Source organism: Pseudophryne corroboree, chromosome 4 (assembly GCF_028390025.1).
Source record: "Pseudophryne corroboree isolate aPseCor3 chromosome 4, aPseCor3.hap2, whole genome shotgun sequence".
Taxonomy (NCBI): domain Eukaryota; kingdom Metazoa; phylum Chordata; class Amphibia; order Anura; family Myobatrachidae; genus Pseudophryne; species Pseudophryne corroboree.
The window spans coordinates 685412982-685439307 of NC_086447.1; the positions used below are offsets into that span (position 1 = coordinate 685412982).

The window sequence follows — 26326 nt, forward strand, 5'->3', positions numbered from 1 at the left end:
TTAAAAAACATATCCAGTAATAAAAAAAATAAAAATAAAAAACTGCTGAAAACAAACAAACAAACAAACAAACAAACAGCATCCTGTGTAATGCTGTTATCAATCGTATTCACAGCTCCCCTCTCCCTTAAACCCATATAGTAGTCTCTACCCCCCTTCCCCCACCCCTGAACCCACATAGCAGTCAATACCCCCCTTCACCCCTTCCCCTGAACCTATACGGCAGTCTCTACCCCCCTCCTCTCCACTCTCCCTCCTCCTCCTCCTCTCCCCCCCGCCCTCCTCCTCCTCCCCCCGCCCCCTCCCCCCCACCCGTACCCATATAGCAGCTTTACCTTAGATGTGTTTTTTTCACTGTGGCAGATCTGCTGCCCAGATTATCCACCTTCCCTGCCAGATCCGCTGCCCGCTGCGCTGCGCAGAGCCGCTGCTGCTACCCGCTGCACTCTCCTGCCGTGGCTCCGCCCCTATGCCGCCCAGCGCCTGATGTCACAGAGGAAATCCCGGTCAGCAGACCGGGTATTTCCTCAGCGGCGCTGCGTCTCGGAGCTTCGTAGCGCAATGACAAGCGGCTCAGCCGGGCCGCTTGTCATTGCACAGTGGTATGGGACAGCGGGCCAGGCAGAATCGGTTCGCGGGCCGCATCCGGCCCGCGGGCCGCATGTTGCCCACCCCTAAACTACAGGGTGATTCAAAAGTCGCAGTACACCCTTTTGTTTCAAAAACTATGCAGAAAATGGGAAAACTGAATACTCCAGTAAGGTTTGGGTGAGGTGGGCTATCTTTTAGGGTATGTACCGAACATGGGCGCCATCTTGAAATCGGCCATCTTGAATCTAAGTCAGTTTTTTCAAATGGAAAGGGGGTCGTGCAACATGTCAAACAACATCAGAATTTGCTGAAAAGTGTTTTTATTCAGAACTGAGGGGAACGCCACTTCTTGCAGTATTTCGAGGGACAACATGTTGAACACATTAAATGACTGTCCTTTATGGAGAACAGTTCGGCCTGTAATTCCAACGAAAAAAGTGTTGCAACTTTTGAACCATAACTGCTATTTCAAGTCTGTTTGCAACAATACACTTTTCAGCAAATTCTGATGTTGTTTGACATGTTGCACAACCCCCTTCCCATTTGAAAAAACTTACTTAGATTTAAGATGGCCGATTTCAAGATGGCGCCCATGTTCGGTACATACCCTAAAAGATAGTCCACCTCACCCATATCTTACTGGAGTAATCAGTTTTCCCATTTTCTGCACAGTTTTTGAAACAAAAGGGTGTACTGCGACTTTTGAATCATCCTGTAAATTGATACAATGGTGTCATTGAAAGAAAACATATTCATCACTGTATCAATGATCTCTATAATCCATTTGGTTTATTTTCTATTGGATTACAAGTTGAGAGAAGAGGATCCCTATGGATTTAGGTGATTAATAAGTAGGGATTGGGAAATCCTTTATTTTACACAGTGTGTTTTATTTTAATTTTATTTTTTAGACTATAAATCCCAACGGGCCCTGCATGATAGTACATGCTGGCAAGTATTGTTTTGTATGTGCTAGCATACTCTTGTAGCCATGGATATTCTGCCATTTCTTCTTCTACGAGTCTGACCATATTCCTGCAGTTTATGGCTTGTTTGAACCTCTAGTGTCACATACAAAAAACGAGTTTTATGGTAAGAACTTACCTTTGTTAAAACTCTTTCTGCGAGGTACACTGGGCTCCACAAGGAATAGACATTGGGGGGTGTAGAGTAGGATCTTGATCCGAGGCACCAACAGGCTGAAAAGCTTTGACTGATCCCAGAATGCATAGCGCCGCCTCCTCTATAACCCCGCCTCCCTGCACAGGAGCTCAGTTTTTAGTTAACCAGCCCAACAGTAGCAGGAAAAGAGACGACAATGGTTAGTAGCCACATACACCCCACTCTCACGACAGGAAAAGTGTCAGCAGCTAATGCCATACCAACCCAAAGAAGCCAAGTGCGTCAGGGTGGGCGCCTTGTGGAGCCCAGTGTACCTCGCAGAAAGAGTTTTAACAAAGGTAAGTTCTTACCATAAAACTTGTTTTCTGCTGCGGGGTACACTGGGCTCCACAAGGAATAGACATAGGGGATGTCCTAAAGCAGTTCCTTATGGGAGGGGACGCACTGCAGCGGGCACAAGAACCCGAAGTCCAAAGGAAGCATCCTGGGAAGCGGCAGTATCGAAGGCATAGAACCTTATGAACGTGTTCACAGAGGACCACATAGCCGCCTTGCACAATTGTTCAAGGGTCGCACCACGGCGGGCCGCCCAAGAAGGTCCAACAGACCGAGTAGAATGGGCTGTAATGTGAGCAGGAGCTGACAGACCAGCCCTCACATAAGCATGTGCAATCACCATTCTAATCCATCTGGCCAAAGTTTGCTTGTGAGCAGGCCAGCCCCGTTTGTGAAATCCAAACAGCACAAAGAGAGAATCAGATTTCCTAATAGTAGCAGTTCTTTTCACATAGATACGGAGAGCCCGTACCACATCCAAAGACCTCTCTTTGGGAGACAGATCAAAAGAAACAAGTGCCGGAACCACAATCTCCTGGTTAAGGTGGAACGAAGAAACCACCTTGGGTAAATATCCGGGACGAGTCCTAAGAACCGCCCGGTCACGGTGAAATATCAGATATCGGGAACTACAGGACAAGGCACCCAAATCCGACACTCTTCTAGCTGAAGCAATAGCCAGTAGAAACACCATCTTAAGGGAAAGCCACTTAAGGTCAGCTGAACCAAGAGGTTCAAACGGAGACTCTTGTAACGCCTCCAAAACCACCGACAAGTCCCAAGGAGCCACAGGGAGGTTGGATACGCAACACGCCCTGAGTAAAGGTATGCACATCAGGTAAGGTTGCAATTTTTCTCTAAAACCACACCGACAAGGCAGATATTTGAACCTTGAGGGAGGCCAGACACAGGCCTAAGACCAGGCCCTGCTGAAGAAAAACCAACAACTTGGCTATACTAAACTTGGAAGCGTCATAATCGTTAGATGCGCACCAAACAAAGTAAGAATGCCAAACCCTATAGTAAATCCGAGCAGAAGCCGGTTTCCGGGCCCGCAACATAGTTTGAATGACTGCCTCAGAAAACCCTTTAGCCCTTAAGACGGAAGCTTCAAGAACCACGCTGTCAAAGACAGCCGGGCTAGGTCCTGGTAGACACAGGGGCCCTGAACGAGGAGGTCTGGGCGTTGTGGAAGTAGAATTGGACGCTCTGACGATAGGCCTTGCAGGTTTGAGAACCAGTGTCGTCTGGGCCACGCTGGAGCTATGAGAAGCAGAATTCCGTTTTCATGCTTGAACTTCCGAATTACCCTGGGCAGGAGTGACACCGGAGGGAACACGTACGGCAGCCGAAACCTCCATGGTACCGCCAGCGCATCCACGAATGCTGCTTGAGGATCCCTTGTTCCGAAGACCGGAACATTGTGATTGTGTCGAGACGCCATCAGATCTATGTCTGGAAGGCCCCATTTTTCCAATAGGAGTTGAAACACTTCTGGATGGAGGTCCCACTCGCCGGCATGTACGTCCTGACGACTGAGAAAGTCCTCTGCCCAATTCAGGACTCCCAGAATGAATATTGCCGATATGGGCGGTAGATGGCGTTCCGCCCAATGTAGAATCCGTTAGACTTCCTTCATTGCCAAACGGCTTCGAGTGCCGCCCTGATGATTTATGTAAGCCACCATGGTGGCGTTGTCCAACTGTACTTGAACAGCACGGTTCTGAATTAAATGCAGGGCCAGGTTCAACGCATTGAAGACCGCCCGCAACTCCAGAATGTTGATTGAGAGGAGGGACTCCTCCTTGGTCCACCGACCCTGAAGGGAGTGTTGCTCCAGCACCGCTCCCCAACCTCTAAGACTGGCATCTGTCGTCAGCAGGACCCAGTTGGATATCCAGAAGGGATGGCCCCTGCACAATCGTTGGTCCTGGAGCCACCAGTGCAGCGACAGACGGACCTCCGGAGTCAATGAGATCATGTGAGGCAGGCCGTCCCACTTGGCTAGAATTAGCCTCTGGAGGGGGCGAGAATGGAATTGAGCATACTCCACCATGTCGAATGCTGAGACCATGAGGCCCAGCACCTGCATTGCCGAATGTATCGATACTTGTGAACGAGAAAGGAAGCAACTAATCCTGTCCTGAAGCTTCAGGACTTTCTCCTGAGACAAGAACAACCTCTGGTTGTGAGTGTCCAATAGCGCTCCCAGATGCACCATGCTCTGAGCAGGGACCAGGGAGGATTTCTTCCAGTTGATGAGCCACCCGTGGGCTTGTAGAAACCGGACCATCATATCCAGATGACGTAGGAGACGTTCTGGGGAATTTGCCAGGATTAAAAAGTCGTCCAGATACGGCAGTATCCTGACCCCTTGACGGCAGAGTACCACCGTCATTACCGCCATGACCTTGGTGAAGACTCGCGGAGCCGTAGTTAAACCAAAAGGTAACGCCCGAAATTGGTAATAGAGGTTGCCAATCGCAAACCTCAGGTACTGCTGATGTGACGCTGCTATAGGAATATGCAGGTTAGCATCCTGTATGTCCAGGGAGACCATGTAGTCCCCAGGTTCCAAGGCCAGAATTAAAGAGCGTAGGGTTTCCATACGGAACTTGGAAACCTTCACAAACCTGTTCAATGCCTTGAGGTTGAGAATGGGCCGGGAGGATCCATTCGGTTTCGGGACTAGAAACAGCGGAGAATAGTACCCCCGGCCTCTCTGCGCAAGAGGCATCTGTACTACGACTCCTGTATCCAGGAGGGTCTGTACCACCGAATGTAGAGTGTTTGCCTTTGTCTGGTCCAACGTTGGACCAGACAAAGGCAAACACTCTACATTCGGTGGTCTGTCCAGCAAAATCGATGAGGGGGACGGTTTTTGAAGGCTATGGCGTAACCTCGAGTGACGACTTCCCGTACCCAGGCATCTGAAGTGGTCTTCAACCATTCCTGGGTATACCCTAGAAGCCGGCCCCCCACACTGGGATCCCCCAGAGGGAGGCCCGCCCCATCATGCGGCAGGCTTATCGGTTTTGGAAGCTGGCTGATGGGCCGCCCAGGTTCTTTTGGGCTTTGGCTTACCAGGTTTGTAAGTGCGGGTCTGCTTGTTGTATGCCTGACCTTTTGCTTTACCTGAAGGACGAAAGGGGCGAAAGGAAGTACCTTTAGCCTTCGACACAGAAGGAGTGGTACTTGGCAGACAGGCCGTTTTGGCAGTAGCCAAGTCAGCCACTATCTTATTAAAGTCCTCCCCAAACAGAATATCTCCCTTGAAAGGGAGTACCTCCAGGGTTTTTCTAGAGTCCAGATACACAGACCAGGATCTCAGCCACAATATCCGGCGAGCCAGGACTGACGTAGTAGAGGCCTTGACTGCTAGGATACCGGCATCAGAAGCCGCCTCTTTAATATAGCGAGAAGCTGTGACAATATATGACAAGCATTGTCTAGCATGGTCAGAAGAGATTTCAGCTTCTAACTCCAAGGCCCATGCTTCAATAGCCTCTGCAGCCCATGTTGCTGCAATAGTGGGCCTTTGTGCAGCACCCGTGAGGGTGTAAATCGCTTTCAGACAACCCTCCACACGTTTATCCGTAGGCTCTTTTAGAGACGTGATGGTAGTGACAGGTAGAGCTGAGGAAACCACCATCCTAGCCACATGTGAGTCTACTGGAGGAGGCGTTTCCCAATTTTTAGACAGTTCTGGCGCGAGGGGATAGCGAGTCAGCATCTTCTTTTGAGGCACGAACTTCTTACCCGGGTTTTCCCAGGGTTCCTGACGTATATCCACTAGGTGGTCAGAGTGAGGTAAAACTTGTTTAACCACCTTCTGACGCTTGAACCTATCTGGTTTCTTAGGAGGGACGGATGGCTCGGGATCATCCGTAATCTGTAAAATCAACTTAATAGCCTCCAAAAGATCAGGAACATCCATATGTGAACTACCCTCCCCATCAGCAGTATCTGTGTCAGAATCTGTGGGGTCAGTGTACGTGCCGTCTTCATCAGACGAGGTGTCAGTGAGAGCAGTGGATTGCGAGGAGATAAGAGCTCGCTTAGAGGACCCCCTTGGTCTTAGGCGAGCGAGGGTCAGACTTTTTAGTAGTAAGGGACTGGTTCAACTTCTTCAATTGAGCAGATAAGTCGTCCGCCCACGGCGGGTTACCTGCAGGGACCACATACGGTTGTACCAGCATAGGGGGTCCCAAAGGGGGTGTTAGTTAATTAACTAGCATATGTAGAAGGGTGGAAAAAGCGGCCCACGGTGGGTCATTAAGTACCTCCGTTGCCACAGTCCCACTGGGGGCAAGGAGCCTCCAGAACCAGAGCCCACAGCTGCTATATTCTCCTTATAGAGATCTGTGGCTTCAGCAACACAGGCAGTGTGTTCAGCCCCAGAACCGTTACCCTCAGAAGCAGACATGATGTAACTTGCGGTATCAGGTAACACAGTACAATTGGCAGCAGCACAATACCTCTTACCCAAACCCCTGCGCAGTGTAGTCAGCACTAGCAGATATAAAGGAGAGATATGGTGACTAAAATCACAGCGAAAAATATGTATTAAAGTATATCTTTGTGAAAAGCCTATATAAACATAACACCTGACGCACCAAGCCCCCTCAGGTTATAGAATATAGGGATAACAAGTTGAGTGAGAGACACGAAATGGACACCACTCAGCTAGCTTATGCACACACAGATAGTCACAGTTTGTACAATGCAGAGGTTATTACTAACAATAATACTGCACTGGACAAGCTTATAAATATATAGCTATGTAGTCAATAGATATAACACTGCACAGTAAGAACTGGATGTATATCACAGGGTAATTGTACAAGAAAACCCTGACTAAATGCACTCTTTCTTAACTAACACTGTCTAAAAGGCAGGTAGAATACTTAAGTGTCATGTAAAGTCACAGCACTGACAACCAGGTGGCTTTACACAGGAGGATTTGCCCAAGCAGTCCCAGGAACAGTGAAGCTGAGAGAAATGGCGCCCAGACACTGACAGAGAGTGAGGGAGAGACAGATATGCAGCTCCAGGGTGGGAACATTTGCGGGAAATGGCGCCCTGGGGCTGGGGGAGGGGCTTCAAGTCTAAGCCTTATCCCCCTGCTGGCAAAACCACCGGGTACTGTGGGCTACAATTAAAATGGTTTAGAGAGAAAACCTGACCTGCGCCCATGCCCTGGTGATCTAGTGGGATCGCCTGTACTGCCACAGTGTCCACTGCCAGCGCGCGCGTCCCGCCTCCCACAGACCGCGTCGGATCGCGATAAAGTATGGGTCCCACAAGCGGGACACACTCACCACCTCCCGAAGCGCGGCCACGCGATCCCGGAGAGCCCCCGTCGTGTGTGCCTGGCCATGAAGAAACCGGAGCCTCTTGCTTTAGTTACCCGGCAACCAGGGCTCGGGAGTGTACAGCGCCGCTGGGGAGAGCTGGAGCTGCAGCAGTGAATGTCTCTGACATTTACACACCGCTGCTGCCCTTGTAGTCTTCACTTTTTCTTCAAAAAAGCTTTTCTTAGGGCTGCCTGGAGCAGCTCCTCTGTTATGTGCCTGCTTACTGCAGCACCAACTACAAAACTGAGCTCCTGTGCAGGGAGGCGGGGTTATAGAGGAGGCGGCGCTATGCATTCTGGGAACAGTCAAAGCTTTTCAGCCTGTTGGTGCCTCGGATCAAGATCCTACTCTACACCCCCCAATGTCTATTCCTTGTGGAGCCCAGTGTACCCCGCAGCAGAAATACTTTTTATTTCCCTGTTTAACACTATTGGCCCCATGATTCTTGGGAGGTTCTCCAGTGCTATCAGCATGGGGCTGTTTGTTCCTAGAGGGGAACAAAAGAAGTTCTTTGCCAGACCAATTCCTCTAGAGATTTCAGCCCCAGGGATTGTCTGTCACAGTTTGACCAGCCCAGCCAGTCGTAGCCTATTGCTGGTTGCAGTTTTTGAAGGTGAAACGCACACAGTTCACACCTATGTGTGTGTGTGTGTGTGTGTGTGTGTGTGTGTGTGTGTGTGTGTGTCCCCCCGCATTAGCAGCAAACAGCGAGAAAGAAACCATTGTTCAGAGAGTTGTGCCCCTAGTAAACATTATCACCGGTGAATTGAGAACTCCTCAACTACCTCAGTGACTTTTTACGCTAAATTACCAATATAAATTCTACTGCTGTGAAAATCAGCAATAGAAAATATAAATGTAACCACTGAACTGGCACTGTTGCATCTGATGCGACTAGAGCCAGAAGTGCTTCAGCTGGCAAGGTCGCATCACATGAAACCACGCCGCCTTGCTCTGTGCCCCAGCTGAGGCTGCCCAGACCACAGACATCACTACCAGTGCCAGGGATCAAAGTGCAAGGAGGGGAACTTAGTGAAAAAAAAGGGGCTCTTTATATGGGGGGAGGTGGGTTTATAAAATATGGATTATTTTTACTACTAAGGGGGTGTGGAGAGGTACTATTATTTTAATAAGTAACTAACAGTGACTTGCCTGTAATAAATCTTCTACTTAATTATTTTAGTAATATTTATTTTAGCAAATATCGTTCAAAAATAAAAACAGATATCTTAACAAAAGTGTACAGATGTTGTAATACGAAAAAAGACATGTGCGACGCATAAGGAGACTGCTCGCAAGGTTTTTTTCCATTCAAGTGCAGCAACAGTGTGCAAAGCTGCGCACCGGTACTGGGTGGTATCGCCCAACCAAGTCAGCAGCCAAGTGTCAACCATTGTCATGTCCGGCATTTTGACTATGTTGACCTAATGCATGTCGAAAATCTGGGGTTGACCTATTGACTGTCGACCTTTTCACTGTCACTATCATACAGAGACCGTGTGGCTCTGACCCCTGCTTTACCTGCTCTGTGGCATGATGTCAGAGACGATTTGATGCGTAGATTATTTTGTTTGGTAAAAGCAAATTAACATGATAGCGAGATGATTTATAGCCTACTCAGAGGATCTAAAGGAACATTTCAGTGAAAATCCAATCAAAATGGATTAAGTAGCTCTCGAGTTTGTCGAGAACATACATACAAATGAGCATTTTTACACATATATATATATATATATATATAAAATCTAAATGTCCTACTTATTGAAAGTCCTGATGAAGGAGCTGCTGCTCCGAAACTGTTGACTGTTGATTACAATACAGGCGGATTATGTTAAGTATACAATGCTCTGAGTGCCGTTTTTTGTGATAAAGTATATAAAATATAAAGATATAGAATATTGATAGATGTGTGCGTGTGGTGTATATATATATGTGATGTGTGTGTGTGTGTGTGTGTGTGTGTGTGTGTGTGTGTATTGTGTGTATGTGTGGTAGGAGCATTCTACTTTTTGACCGCAAGATGCCCTCACACTGTTTTTTTATTTTTATTTTGTTTGCTAATTAGCCAGTTAACATGATAGCAAGATTATTCATAGCATATGTTACTCTGAGGATCTTTAAGGAACATTTCAGTGAAAACCCATATAAAAGCCTTGGGCACCCGAAGCATAATCCGCGATAAGCGGCTGCCAGAGCTGCGATAACACATGGGATCGAGGGCTTATCCAAGATCCTATGTGTTTTCCACGCTATCGCGATTTTCAGCCAATGTAAACAGCCTGTAATAGATTACTGCAATAATGACCATTGGTCATTAATTGTGATATCCGGACTTTTCAAATGCCGAGAACGGATCAGCTGCAAATGGATACCCACCACTGCCTGTGTAAATAAAATAATAATAATAATAATAATAATAATGTTAGAAGCTGTTGTAGAACTGGTAAACACACAATTATATTGACATATTTCCTACACCCCATAACACAATACTTCCTAATTACACAGGGTCAAGGCCACATCATTAATGAGTATTTTTATGTTTTACAATCTGACCATACAATACAGTGATAATTTCAAAAAGTCTCTTTATCATTTGTAATCAATGCAGACGTGTGAAGGTGTTAACTAGTAAATTAAATGACATGGGTAATGAGCAATAGTGTAATCCCTATTCTTTACTAAAAAATTAATTGCATCAAGACTTTCAGTTGACATAAGAGAGGAGATGGCACAAAGGTTAAAAAGTTTGACAAAGTCTTAGGAGCAACACTGCTTTCTTTCTCATTTTGTCCTTTCATCTGGTCCTTCTTCACCTTCAATCAATAATTTAAACTATTGAGTTATTTATAGTCTTGTTGTGCTATAACTATTGTATTCATTCAACAGCTGGAGAAGATTTGCATCTTTCTGCTAAATAAAGCTTTGCAATTTTTACCATCCTTCACAAATTTATCTTTTTAATCCCCCCAAAAAAATGAATTAAATTTAAAGTAATGTAATTAAAAAAAAAATATGTTTATTACATTTTAAATTCACCAACATATTTAGGAGGAGGTAACTTAAGTTGATAATGGAAATCATAATTATCTATATAGAAGCCAGGGGCACAGTGAGGGGGGTAGGCACTGATTACTCAGGCCTGGGCTTGTCTGAAGGGCGCAGTGGAAGGCTGAGGCCCTTAGCAAGCCATGGAGTCCCCCCAATCAGCACGCAAAACCTTTGCAAGGAATCGTTTGCAGAGCGGCCATGACCACACCAGTGATGTGCGGTGATAGCAGGTCCTGTCCTGCCATACTAACGTATATGCCAGAGTATTGACTATTTAAAGTTTATTAACAATACAAAGAATACATTTGAAATATCTTCTGTATTATTCTAATAATTTTTCAAAACTCTGGAGTAAAAAGTCTATGCCTATCTTTTCTGTACATCTCTAATCAAAACTCACCAAATTTCCAGCAGTATATCCTGCTGCACCTGTGTATAATGCCCACATGTACCCTTTGGTTCATATATTGTATGTAAATCTGGCTCTGCTATTTTGTAAGAAACTAGGTTCAGGAACTGTGGGCGGGGCAGAAGTAGTGCCAGTTACACATTGCCCCCAGTAGTGCCAGACACACATTGCCCTCCATTAAGAGAGCTCACCTCCGTTGCTGCTCTTGCTGTCGCCTCCATTCCCCCTGTCTGAGTCTGCCTGAGTGGAGGAGAGCACAGCACGCATCTCTCATTCCCCTCACTGTGTCCTGTCTCCGGCGGCCATATGAAATATGGCGTTGGCTTGTGAGCCACTCAAGCTTGCGGGAAGGCAGTCAATCAGGAGCCGCCGTTTTTCCTAATGGAGCCAGTTGTCACCCCCAAAATGGCATCAGACTATCAATCATGACAGTCTGATGCCAGCCTGCATCCTATGCCGCAGGATCTATTCACGCACATGCAGAATGAGTCCTGCGCATGCGCAAAGTACCGTAAATGCCCCTGAATGAGCCCCATTGTGCAAAGAAGGCCCACTAAAATAGTGCGTTGTCTTCATCATAAAAATTGTCAGGGAAGACTAAATATGTATGGCTTGGAACAGGGATTAGGAAAAGAGGTTTGGTAAAAACTTCCAAATACTATGAGTCAACGGGCTCAGGAAGAAAGTATTAGAACAAGAAGACCAGCACTAAAGTCTGATGTAGAATTACTACTGAACCTTATCTCTAACCATCCTGATTTCCTAAATTCCACACATTTTTTAGGTAAAGGCAAAGAAGAAAGGTACCTCAGCAATGTGCAGAAAAAAAGGCGTTCCAAGACTAAACCTGCAAATTGGGGGCATGGCCATGTCTACCTAATGCATAGTCATGCAAATTGTAAAGCAACCACACCGCTTCAGTGCTGCATACACACCCATGTCCAGATTCACTACCTTCTAAGCCTGTGAGATGTGTTAAAATGGTAGAAAATAGATTTAATAGACTTTCGACACAGGTGCTAATACGGTACAGAGATGTAAAAACTATCCTAAATTCCTATTAAGGTTACTAGGAATAAAATTAGGTCTTTATTGTGTTTCCCAGCTGCCAACCGTGTACCCCAAGCTTGCCATTTCTTGGAATGTCTGGATCTCATGTATTTTTAAAAACGTTGTCTTTCCTTGTTTATATAAACTTTCCACTTTAAAGGCCACAGCAAAAAATGCCCTTCATTACATTGCCCCTGCCATCTGTGCCACAAGGTCTCACGTATTCCTTTTGTGCAACACACTGATTCCTACAAACTTCATTAAAGCTGTGAAAGGATTTTTAGTTGTGCGGTTATTTATTTTAATATTATTTGCAAAGAGGTGTAAAAACTTATTTTACTTCTCATTATCTAGAAATCTCATCACAATTACAATATAGTTTATGCTATTTCAAATTCTTTTATTGTCCATCCGTGATTTCATTTTCTTTTCAACTTTTTTTATAGCCTAAATATTACCTTTTATTACTGTATCATATTGTACATCAAGAAACTGCGAACTTTCAAATAAAATAAGATTAAAGGTCCTAATTCAAGGTTGATTGCAAAACAACATTTTCCTCTAATGGGCAAAACCATGTGCACTGCAGGTGAGGCAGATGTAACATGTGCAGAGAGATTTAGATTTGGGTGGGGTGTGTTCAAACTGAAATCTAAATTGCAGTGTGGAAACAAAGCAGCCAGTATTTACCATGTACAAAAACAATATAACCCACCCAAATCTAACTCTCTCTTCACATGTTATATCTGTCCCACCTGCAGTGCACATGGTTTTACCTATTAGAGGAAAATATTGTTTTGTAATCAACCTTGAATTAGGCTCTAACTTCCTATTAAACACCAACATCGTTAGCTCCATGCTTGCACGGAAGCGGAAGAGTAAATAATGCAAAACTTACCTTGAAGTGTGCTTTCTGCTGTGTATAAGGATATGTATTTGGCTTGTGGAAAACATACAATGTCCTGCAAATCAAGACGGAAAAACATGTTAAAAGTTTAATCTTTTTAGACTTTTCTATGTGCAATGGCAAGTAGATTACAGCTATATATTTTATACAGTACTCTATACATTTAGACTTAACATGTGCCACCTCCATGAAACAATTAGGTAGGGGATCCACCACTGGACCCCCATTATGATGTATGAAGACAGGTCAAAAGCTGAGGCAGCTGAAGAAAAAGTGGAGGCAATAGCTTCACGGAAGAAAGCCGCTGCCTCACACAGAATTGGAGTATTATATTTAAAACAAGGCAAACAGAGTAAACTGTATTGCATAATTACATTTCCAATAGTAAAGGGACTCGGCATGTGCAGAGACACTTGAGTCCGCTTGCTCCTTTCCCCTGCACTCTGCCTGTCCCACTCTTTTCGCAGCTCCGCCACCTGCATTTTGGCCCCCGGCAGGTACACATTTTCTCCTACAGCAATATATAAAACAAACTGGCCCCCGGCAGGTAAAAAAAACACCATATTGGCCCCCAACAGAAAAAAACAAAACTGTCCCTCAACAGGAAAAAACCCAAACACACTATACATTATACCAACTGCTGCAACGACTTACATAAAATACCAGTAAAGGTGCACATCACATTACACACTGCCAGGGGAGCACATCATATTATACTGGCTGTGTATCCCTTCACATTACACCAGTGGTGCCACTTGCAATATAGCAGCTAAGATGCCCATTATTTTAGACCAACATAGTTCAAAATAAAAATTAATCATAAAAAGATACTCATCATGTTATATTATATATTTGGATCACATTATGCCAATAGAGATAGTCAACACATTACAGCACATTGGTAGAGATCCCAATAACATGCATAATTAATTATGACAGCTTATGGGGTAATGTGGGAAAGCAACACAAAGGGAATTTGTAAAAGCTCCTCATGTTCATTCTGGAGGAGCTAGAGCCTGAGCTGCAGGCAAAGCGGGACAAGAGGTCAGTGACTATAAATAAGGAAACTCTCCAAATGGCAGTTGTGAGGAGAATTTATTTATCTGACAACATCCAGCTACGTTATCTCACTATGGAGCTCGGATGCCAGCCCAGTGGGGAATACCCTGTATTCCCAGAGGGCCCCAATCCACCCATTGTGCTGGCAATGGCAACCTGGTGATGGGCTCTCCGATGCACTGCAGATAGTGGGACTCTGGGAGTGCGAGGTGAGTTGGCATGATATCATGACATCACTCGGTGGTCACACAGTGCTGCTCTAGGAATGTTTTGCAGAGGAACAGTAATGTAGCTCAGTGCAAGTATTCGTGATATTAATACTGGTTTGAGCCCCGTCACTGAGCCTTTGTAAAATATTTAACTAGAAGCCATGCTTTGTGATGGGACCAGCCAAGCCTTAGGCAGGCGCCTATGTTGCATTTAGGGAAATCTGGGACTGATTCAGAGAGGCAATTGAGATGTTCAGAGGGAAATGGGTGAAGAGGGCAGGTCATTGGACGATGTCATGAGTTTAGTACATAGATTTTGTCCTTGGGTAAATTGGAGAGTTAATTTATGACTCCCCAGGCTCTTGCAGCAAATCTGGATCTCTCTGCTATACTGGGTGCCTGTGAAGATCCCTGTTCCCTAGTCCGTTATTATAATAGGGATGTTATGGCTGCAATTGATATTATCGCCCCTGTTGGTATAAGACCTCGTAAACCACAACTTCAAGCTCCATGGTTCGACAACAGTGTTAGTGAGCTCAAGAAAAGGGGGCGTAGACTGGAAAGACGATGGAGGAAGACTAACCTAGTGGATGACAAAATAAAACTAATAAAGCATAACGAAGAATATCAATCGACAATCACTCGTAAGAAATCACAGTTCCTGTCAAATGAGATCATAGCAGCAAACAATAGGCCAGCTCAACTTTTCCGCACAGTGGAGATGCTTTGCAAGCCAGCATGCCTGCAGACTGATGAGACCCTCTCCCAGGCAAGATGCAACGAGTTTGCAAACTTCTTTGCAGATAAAATATCCACCATCCGGGCTGGAATCTCCACAGTGCCATCAAAGGAGTGCCAAACTACAAAGCCTGGCAATATAAGCTACAGTACCTGCCTTCATGGACCAGCTTTGACCCAGTGGATGTAATGGACACTGCTGAAATTGCTCGGATTTTGCGTCCCACCACCTGTGATCTGGACCCAGCCTCAACCAAGCTTCTAATAGATTGTATGGATATAATTGGTCCTATCTTTGCAAAAATTGTTCAATGCTCTTTGCAGACAGGAATTTTTCCTGGACCCCTAAAGGAAGCAATTGTTAGACCGCTTCTTAAAAAACTTAATTTAGATCTGCATGACCAACTACAGACTGGTATCAAACCTTCCTTTCCTAGGAAAGGTTATTGAGAAAGTGGTTGCAAATCAACTGGAAACCCGCCTGACAACCCATGATATTTATGATCCATTTCAATCAGGATTCAGGAGAAGACATAGCACTGAAACAGCCCTGGTGTGTGTGTTAAATGATCTTCTGATGGCAAAAGACAGAGGTGACTGTTCAATATTAATCCTTCTGGATCTCTCGGCAGCATTTGATACCGTGAACCATGGGGTTCTGATTGAGCGACTGATACATTTCTGTGGTCTGGATGGCACAGTCCTAAGCTGGTTCAAATAATTTATCACAAGCAGGTCACACAGAGTATCGTCTGGCTTATACTCATCACCCCCAGTGCCATTGCCATGTGGTGTCCCACAAGGTTCTATACTATCCCCCATGCTTTTTGCAGTATACATGCTCCCATTGGGCGAAATAATCAGGCGCCATGGCCTGGTCTACCACTGCTATGCAGATGATACACAACTGTACTTGTCCTTTGCTCTGGGCACTGATAACCCAATAGCAACCCTAAATGGCTGTCTAGCTGAACTACAGGAGTGGATGAGCGCCAGTTGGCTGCGACTGAACCCGGATAAAACAGAGGTCCTTATGATACGACCGCAACATCAAAGGACAAGACTGCAGCATAGCCAACCAACTGGACTTACACTCGGGATTCAGAATTACAGACCAGTGATCGTGTGCGGAATCTTGGCGTTGTCCTGGATGGTGGCTTGACACTTAAACATCAGATATCAGCCACAATCAAATCCTCATTCTTTCACCTGAGGAACATAGCCAGAATCAAGCACTTAATTCCCTCAGATGATATGCCAAAAGTCATACATGCATTTGTAACATCTCGATTAGACTACTGTAATGCCCTCTACCTTGGTCTACCAGAAAAAGAATTGCAATGCTTACATCTGGTGCAAAACACAGCTGCCAGGCTGTTAACCAACCAGCCCCGTTCTAGCCACATAACACCCATCCTCTACTCCCTTCACTGGCTGCCTGTAAGATGGCGAATCATCTTCAAGATTGGCTTACTGAGTTTCAAAGCATTACATGACCAAGGCCCAAGGTACATGAAACAGCTTCTGACCCCATACTGCCCCACTCGATTACTGCAATCTGTAGATGAAGGACTTTTAGCAGTACCTAGAATCTACCGTAATTCATCTGTGGGTCGAGCTTTTAGTCATGCGGCTCCAACTCTATGGAACTCACTTCCCCGCACAGTGCGAGAGGCCCCAACTATAGAATCCTTCAAAAGTAGACTCAAGACTTTCCTGTTTACTCAAGCATTTCCATAGTGTCCCTTTTAGTATCTTCATGCTTCTGTATTTTATGAAAATGTACTTCATTATTTTCTGTACTATATTATGCTATGTATCTGTTAAGCGCCTTGAGTCCTATTGGAGAAAGAGCGCTATATAAATAAAATTATTATTATTATTATTATTATTATTATTTAGAGAAGATTAGGGAGTGTAGGAGCAGACGAGTGCAGGTGGGGCAGATGCAAGATGTGCAGCGATTTAGATATGAGAAGGGCATGTCCAAACTCAAAAATGTAGTGTCAAAATTAGCTGTCCAGCATTTGTGAGCTACATGCAAAAGCAGCCAGTATTTACCCTGCATGTAAATAAATAAATGCACGTGCACCCCTTGCATCGCAACATGGTTTGTCCATGTGCAAAGTTATTTGATCTTTTTTTTTTTTAACTACCACCTCAGAATCAGGCCGAATGTGTGGTAAAAAATGTGATTTTGTCTTTGAAGTTGGTGACAAACTCATGGGCTGTTTGGAACAAAGTGTCAGATGGTGCAGGTGGGCAGAGGTTACTCATTAAGGTGGCCAAAAAGCATTAGGGGTAGTATGTATTATGGTTTTGTTGGTAAGTTATCCTATATACCAGTGTTTCCCAAACTGGGTACCATGGCACCCTGTGTTGGTGGGTGAGAAGTGAATCCTGTCCCTCACCACATAACTGACCCTAAGGATGTCATATAAACATAATTTAATTTACTTAATTTAATATTTTTTTCTGAATTTCTCAATAAGAAACTTGGCTTATGGGTGCCATGAAACAAATTCCGATACTCTAGGATGCCGTGATTCAAAGAAGGGAATGTCATTGAAATGCATACTGTAGCTGATATTCACAATAATTACCTGGTAAACCTGGTTTGATTGTTGGTGCAAAACAGCTCAATGAATGTTTAAATGCTCGTATTATACTGTACTTCTTCATAGTGTCCCCATTAAAGTATCGATTTTGTAGGGACACAAAGATTGATTTCAACAGTAATTTGTAACAAATATATAATTTTGTCATATTTCTTGGGGGGAAACAGACAAAATTAGAGCAAATACACTCTTTCAAAAGACTTCACATACAGTAGGTACTTTCCTGCAATAAGTGCAGCCCCAGATACCCACTCCAAAATTAAGCTACACACAGAACTGCCAAGTTAGCCTACAGTATAGTATGTATACGTAGTTTTAGCGAATATGTGTATTAAAACTGTAACATGTCCAGGGACTACATTTGCAAACAGATGCAAATATCCTTCGAGTAGGATAAAGGGAGATACGCCAGTGCCGGTAGATGAAAATTGGTGGCTGACTGCTTTTTGTGATTTTGGGGGCAAAGGTGCAGTACACCTCTGAAAAATGCATCAGTGCCACATTCTTGGTAAGCTGGTGATATGGTTGGGAGAGTCAGAGACAATCTTATTTGTTTCTTTTTATACCAGACTTTAAGCATTTCAGTTACCCTGTAAACATTTTATTTACAGGCTCATTTTACTGTCACCCAAGGCCTTTTCAATAACCTACTGACATAGATTCACATACTGTAGAAAAAAAAACATGTTCCACACTTATTAAAACCTGTTCATTTCCTATTTATACAGTATAGCATTAGGGTATATATTTTGTTCCTGTTTTCTTTTTGAAAATATCCCGAACTCGTGTTATATTATACGAGATAAATCTCCAGCTTTTAGCCTGATCTCCCCCACACTACTGTCAGATTAGCAGAATGCTGCTCATGTACAGTGGATGGAACAGTGGACAAGGGATAAAAAAGTGATAAAGCAGTGATAAGCGCAAGGTGACAACGCACCAGCCAATCATTATGGATTTGAAAAATGACAGTTAGGAGCTGACAGGCTGATGCGTTATCACCTTGTACTTATTACTGCTTTATCACTTTGTTATCCCTTCTCCAGGTTAATACATCTGCCCCAGTGTCACTATGCCTAAGAACTATTCATGCAAACAGCATTAGGGTCTTCAAGATAGAAAAAGGGGGGGGGGTTTGAGGTAAGTAAGGACCTAATGATCACCCTTATATTTACCTTTTGGGTCAGTTAGTGTAACTTATGGGGTGGGTGTGTTGTACTTGGACTTGGGATACAAATGGCCTCATTAGAATATATTTGAGAAAATGACTATCTATAGACTTATATAAACAAATTTGCACGCTTAGTGGTCTTTATATTTTTCTAACTCATGAGTCAGTAGCCTCGCAAAAACCACCCAAATAAGTACTAAAAATATGCTTTATTTCCACAGCCCGTAAACTGTAACTATGAAATACTCAGCTGTTAATTGTGATGTTATTTAAAGACATGCTATCAATACTTTGTTCAATCATTTATTCATAGTTTAACAACATGTATAATTTGCACAGGGCCTGGGGGTAGGTAAGTGTGAAGGACAAGTTTTCTCGTGATGTATTGGGATTAATTTGTTACTTCAAAGTTGAATACAAATGCAAATGTTTCTCAAATGCAATTAAAGAGATTAATATTGAACATTGTAAGTGCTCTTGGGAAAGAGGTGAAAGATGCTGCTATTTTGCATCATTTCAGCTAACACCTCATATTATTTTCTAACAATAAAGGTTTTAGCTATGGCGCATTAACGACTGTGAAATTAAAATAATTTGAAAAGTAGGAAATGCAATAAATTCAACAGGAAGAAAGTTTCTGTAGATTTGGACACATTTATTTGCATTTGCTTTTGTAATTGAAATTAGCATAGACGAAAAGCATTATTTATTTAACACACTGGAGATAATTTACGTAAAGTGCTAAAGGCTATTAACCAAATTACTCCAACTTACACCTCTTCACGTATCTCAAAATATATCCAAACCCGACCTCTCGGCTCTCTCATCCACACTCATTACTCGCTCCCTTTCAAGACTGCAGGACTTTCTCTGGGCTGCACCCAATCTGTGGAATGCCCTCCCTCACACAGTAAGACTCTCTTCCAGTCTCCAAACCTTCAAGCGTTCCCTGAAACTCATCTCTTCAGGCAATCTTATCAAATTCCAGAACCACCCACATAGCCTTAATAAGCTTTCCTATCTAATTACATCCCCTTTGTACAGTCCATAATTTTTTTTTCTCTTTCTTCACTTTCACATCCACCTAACCTCTGGCCAACATTGCTGTGTGACCATATCATACAGCCCACCAAGAAACTTTGCAATCAGGCTGGACCATTATGCTATAGATAAGCATATATCCTTGTATAGCAATGCGTACTGGGCCAGTGGGTGCCCTTCACTCACCCCTGCTAGCCAGCTGCCGCGATCGGAGCCCAGCTCCGATCAGGAAGTGTTAGCAGACAGCATCTGCGTGTGCGCAGAAGCTCCCTGAAGCGAAAGATAAAGGGCCAATGGGGAAGCTGCTGTGCATATCCAGTCACAGCAGCTCCTCCAATAAGCATTGTGCTGTCACCTGTGGCTGGGACACTGAGTGTCAATTGGCTCCTCCACCCATATCTAACCCAGGAGCCAGACGTGGTTTTTATAGGGATGGCCATCGGTGTGTTTGCCATCGATGGTGAAACTGTGCGTGGCCATTGATTGTCACCCACTATGCTATGGGAGACCATTGATGGTTTCACTCATCAGTGGTCATACCTGTTATTTCAGTGAATGACCCCACGGGTAAATAACAGCCTGGGGGCGGGGCATTGTGGGTGTCAGGGGTGGAGCTATGCTCAGAGTCCTGGCACCTTGAAAAAAAAAAAATATTAGTTTATGCTGTGCCATTAATGGAGGGAAACCATCTGGTTTTCTCCTATCGATGGCAAAAGCATTTGACATCGGCCATAAACTATCGATGATTAGGAATCATCGGTGATCGTTGGCCATCCCCACTTTTTTATTTACCGTGGTTACCAAAGACGCCGCAAGTCCCTCCACACCAAGATGCCTGACACCCGGAGACTGGCCCTGATCTCTCACCCAGACACCCATAGACCCCCTCCCCAGACGTCAGGTACATGTTTGTGTGTGCAGAGCAGGAGCCGCTGCAGTGCAGTTTCTCTCTGTGTATTTACTGTGCGTGTCCATTACACCCAGGTGCTGTGCCAGTGATACACATTCCATAGTACACAGCGGCAACACTCAGCGCAGGGTGTAACATGGTACGGACACCGCTCAGGGGCTGATGCAGAAGTGGTTGTACCCTACAAGCCACAATCATCAGCGCATACCTGCACCTACATTATACTAGGTGCAAAATATAAGCTGACATCCAGGTCTGAGTAAGCTGCTGCGCTAATGTGCCGTGCCCTGCCCACCACTGCACAATCTCCCGTCATAAGCGTAATTGCGATCATAATGCTCCTGGCTCTGTGTCCAACCATTTCCGACGCTTGTGCAGTGAGAGTATAAGATATGCTCCGCAGTCGGGTATACGTTTGGCTCTGTGTTGGTATGTCACTCTGCAAATCAACTATGCATCTGGATTGTCCGCCCAGTGCAGATCAAGGTGCACACCAATGTCCACTCTCAGGAAACGTGTGTGAACCTGACTACTAACATATCACTGCCAAGTAGAATGTATAAATTATACATTTTTTGCTATTTTCTGTTTATTGAACCTTTGAATGTTTTTGTAATGGGTGAGATCAGCAGATAGAAGGGGAGTGGCATTATGTAAATCTACATGTCCCTTTATGTAGTTATTTTATATTGCAAGCACCACTATGGCATAGTATACAACATTATCAGCCTGATTCTGAATCAGACTTAGGGGTGATGGTGGATGCAGTAGAGAGGTGTTTTTCTTCTGAGTTGCACCACGTATACATCCTGAGTGAGTTTGTACAGATGCAGACACATGCACAAAGAAGTGTATCAGAAATGTGTTGGGCATTCCTGTGTGGTTACAAGGGTTTGGCTAATCAGGCTCAGACATAGAATATGGGTGTGTTGGGGTGACACAGGCATGTTGCGGAAACTGCTTGTGTGCAGAGACGCTGAATCGCTCACATTGGAGGCCATAATCTGCACCTAGAAGATGGTGCGACTGACGATATTGTAGAATCTGTAGACGCTAAAAGTGGGAGCAGCAAAAGATGCAAGGAAGGCTGTCACCGCCTCTGAATCAGTTTCAGGCCATATGACGGATCCCATCCCCCTTAACAAACCCCACTCCCTCAGCAGACCCCGCCTCCATTAAGGCTGCATCCATAAATAGGTATCCCATCCCAATCCGCCCCTGACTATTTTCTTATAGATTGTGAGCTTGTCAGCAGGGCCTTCCTACCTCTATGTCTGTCTGTTTAATATACTGTTTTGTCCCATGATGACCCATATTCCAGCATACTTTTTGGACACAGTACAGTACTGTAAAGCATAATTACAGTGTACAGTTATTAACTAGAGACGTACGAGTTCGGATCTACCCAGATATCAAAAACTACATCTTATTGGCTCTCGGATTTCACGTGTTCTGAATAGTCAATAAGAAAAAACGAGATTTATTATAAGAACTTACCTTTGTTAAATCTCTTTCTCCGAGGTACACTGGGCTCCACAAGGATGGATAATGGGGTGTAGAGTAGGATCTTGATCCGAGGCACCAACAGGTTAAAAAGCTTTGACTGTTCCCAAGATGCATGGCGCCGCCTCCTCTATAACCCCGCCTCCCTGCACAGGAGCTCAGTTTTTAGTTAACCAGCCCAATGCAGTAGCAGGAAAAGAGACGACAACAGTTAGTAGCCACATACACCACACTCTCACGACAGGGGAAGTGTCAGCGGCTAATGCCATACCAACCCAAAGCAGCTAAGTGCGTCAGGGTGGGAGCCTTGTGGAGCCCAGTGTACCTCGCAGAAAGAGATATAACAAAGGTAAGTTCTTACCATAAATCTCGATTTCTGCTGCGGGGTACACCACCTTAGGCAAATATCCGGGACGAGTCCTAAGGACCGCCCGGTCCCGGTGAAAAATCAGATATGGGGAACTACAGGACAAGGCACCCAAATCCGACACTCTTCTAGCGGAGGCAATAGCGAGTAAAAACACCACCTTAAGGGACAGCCACTTAAGGTCAGCTGAGCCAAGAGGTTCAAATGGGGAATCTTGTAAGGCCCCCAAAACCACCAACAAGTCCCAAGGAGCTACTGGCGGGACATAGGGTGGTTGGATACGCAACACACCCTGAGTGAAAGTATGAACATCAGGTAAGGTCGCAATTTTTCTCCGAAACCACACCGACAAGGCCGAAATATGAACCTTGAGGGAAGCCAGACGCAGTCCCAAATCCAGGCCCTGCTGCAGAAAAGCCAAAAGTTTGGCCGTACTAAACTTGGAAGCGTCATAATTGTTAGATGCGCACCAAACAAAGAATGCCAGACCCTATAGTAAATCCGAGCAGTAGCCGGTTTCCGGGCCTGCAACATAGTTTTAATGACCGCCTCAGAAAACCCTGTAGCCCTCAAGACGGAAACTTCAAGAGCCACGCCGTCAAAGACAGCCGGGCTAGGTCCTGGTAGACAGAGGGGCCCTGAACGAGGAGGTCTGGGCGTTGCGGAAGTAGAATTGGACGCTCTGACAAGAGGCCCTGAAGGTCTGGAAACCAGTGCCGTCTGGGCCACGCTGGAGCTATGAGAAGCAGGGTTCCTCCTTCTTGCTTGAACTTCTGAATTACCCTGGGCAGGAGTGACACCGGAGGGAACACGTACGGCAGCCGAAACTTCCATGGCACTGCCAGCGCATCCACGAATGCTGCTTGAGGATCCCTCGTCCTTGCTCCAAAGACCGGAACCTTGTGATCGTGTCGAGATGCCATCAGATCCACATCTGGAAGGCCCCACCTTTCCACTAGGAGTTGAAACACTTCTGGATGGAGGCCCCACTCTCCGGCGTGTATGTCCTGACGACATAGAAAGTCCACTTCCCAATTCAGGACTCCGGTAATGAATATTGCCGACATGGCTGGCAGTTGGCGTTCTGCCCATTGAAGAATCCGCGAGACTTCCTTCATTGCCAGATGGCTTCGAGTGCCGCCTTGATGATTTATGTAAGCCACTGTGGTGGCGTTGTCTGACTGTACTTGAACAGGACGGTTCTGTATCAAATGCTGGGTCAGGTTCAATGCGTTGAAGACCGCCCGCAATTCCAGAATGTTGATCGGGAGGAGAGACTCCTCCTTGGTCCACCGACCCTGAAGGGAGTGTTGCTCCAACACCGCACCCCAACCCCGTAGACTGGCATCCGTTGTCAACAGGACCCAATAGGGAATCCAGAAGGGACGGCCCCTGCTCAACTGTTGGTCCTTAAGCCACCAGGATAGCGACAGACGGACCTCCGGAGACAATGAGATCATGTGAGACCTGATCCGGTGAGGCAGGCCGTCCCACTTGGCAAGAATCAGCCTTTGGAGAGGGCGAAAGTGGAATTGAGCATACTCCACCATGTTGAATGCTGACACCATGAGGCCCAGCACCTACATTGCCGAATGTATCGACACTTGCGGACGAGAGAGGAAGCAACGAATCCTGTCCTGAAGCTTCAGGACTTTCTCCTGAGACAAGAACAACCACTGGTTGTGAGTGTCCAACAGCGCTCCCAGGTGCACCATGCTCCGAGCAGCGACCAGGGAGGATTTCTTCCAGTTGATGAGCCACCCGTGGGCTTGCAAAAACCGGACAGACAGATCTAGGTGACGTAGGAGAATTTCCGGGGAATTTGCTAGGATCAACAAGTCATCCAGATACGGTAGGATCCTTACCCCATGATGGCGGAGCACCGCCGTCATCACCGCCATAACTTTGGTGAAAACTTGCGGAGCCGTGGTTAAACCAAAAGGTAATGCCCGAAACTGGTAGTGGAGGTTGCCAACCACAAACCTCAGGTACTGTTGATGCGACACTGCTATAGGAACATGCAGGTAAGCATCCTGTATATTCAGGGAGACCATATAGTCCCCAGGTTCCAAGGCCAGAACTATAGAATGAAGGGTTTCCATACGGAACTTGGAAATTTTCACAAACTTGTTCAGCGCCTTGAGGTTGAGAATGGGCCGAAAAGACCCATTCGGCTTCAAGACTAGAAACAGCGGAGAGTAGTACCCCTGGCCTCTCTGAACAAGAGGCACCTGTACCACCACTTCTGTGTCCAGGAGGGTCTGTACCACTGAATGCAGAGTCTTTGCCTTGATCTGATCCTCAGGGACGTCTGTCAGGCAAAATCGACGAGGGGGATGGTTTTTGAAGGCTATGACGTAACCTCAAGTAACGACTTCCCATACCCAGGCATCTGAAGTGGTCTTCAACCATTCCTGGGTATACCCTAGAAGCCGGCCCCCCACCCTGGGGTCCCCCAGGGGGAGGCCCGCCCCGTCATGCGGCAGGCTTATCGGTCTTGGAAGCTGGCTGACGGGCAGCCCAGGCTCTTTTGGGCATCGACTTACCAGGTTTGGAAGTGCGGGCCTGTTTGTGGTATGCCTGACCTTTTGCTTTACTTGAAGGATGAAAGGAAGTACTTTAGCCTTTGGCACAGAAGAAGCGGTACTTGGCAGACAGGCCGTTTTGGCAGTAGCCAGATCAGCCACTATCTTATTGAAGTCCTCCCCAAACAGGATATCTCCCTTAAAAGGGAGTACCTCCAGTGTTTTTCTAGAATCCAGATCCACAGACCAGGATCGTAGCCACAATATCCGGCGAGCCAGGACTGACGTAGTTGAAGCTTTGGCTGCCAGAACACCGGCATCAGAAGCCGCCTCTTTAATATAGTGAGAAGCTGTAACAATATATGACAAACACTGTCTGGCATGGTCAGAAGAGATTTCAGCTTCCAACTCTAGGGCCCACGCTTCAATAGCTTCTGCAGCCCACGTCGCTGCAATAGTGGGACTTTGCGCAGCACCTGTGAAGGTGTAAATCGCCTTCAGACAACCCTCCACATGTTTATCCGTAGGCTCTTTCAGAGACGTGACGGTAGTGCCAGGTAGAGCTGAGGAAACCACCATCCTTGCCAAATGCGAGTCCACTGGAGGGGGCGTCTCCCAATTTTTGGACAGCTCTGGCGCGAGGGGATAGCGAGCAAGCAGCTTCTTGTGAGGCACGAACTTCTTTCCTGGATTTTCCCAGGGTTCCTGACGTATATCCACCAGGTGATCAGAATGAGGTAAAACTTGTGTAACCACCTTCTGACGCTTGAATCTATCTGGTTTCTTAGGAGGGACGGATGGCTCGGGATCATCCGTAATCTGTAGAATCAACTTAATAGCCTCCAGAAGATCAGTAACATCCACTTGTGAACCACCATCCCCGTCAGTATTATCTGCGTCAGAATCTGTGGGGTCAGTGTAAGTGCCATCTTCATCCGACGAGGTGTCAGTGACAGCAGTGGATTGTGAGGAGGCAATAGCTCGCTTAGAGGACCCCTTGGTCTTAGGCGAGCGAGGGCTAGACCTTTTAGTAGTCAGTGACTGGTTCAATTTCTTCAATTGAGCGGACAAGTTATCTGCCCACGGCGGATTAGCTGCATGGACCATATACGGCTGAACCGGCATAGGAGGTCCCATAGGGGGCATTAGTTTAGTAACTAACGTATTCAGAAGTGTGGAGAAAGTAGCCCACGGTGGGTCATTATGGACCCCCATTGCCACAGTCCCACTGGGGGGCAAGGAACCCCAGAACCAGAGCCCTCAGCTGCTATATTCTCCTCATAGGTATCTGTGGCGTCAGCAACACCGGTAGTGTGTTCGGCCCCAGATCCGTTACCCTCATAAGCAGACATGATATAGCTT

The 26326-nt window shown here is 45.7% G+C and overlaps 1 protein-coding gene across 2 annotated transcripts in view; it reads right to left on the bottom strand.

Annotated features, from left to right (window-relative positions):
* The window catches only part of ADGB (androglobin), a 943967-nt gene that overhangs the window by 226094 nt on the left and 691547 nt on the right, over window positions 1-26326 (bottom strand). For both annotated transcript variants that reach the window (XM_063917880.1, XM_063917881.1), the window contains one exon: window positions 12815-12878. In XM_063917880.1, coding sequence (XP_063773950.1) covers window positions 12815-12878 — 64 coding nt within the window. The remainder of the gene's footprint in view (window positions 1-12814; window positions 12879-26326) is intronic.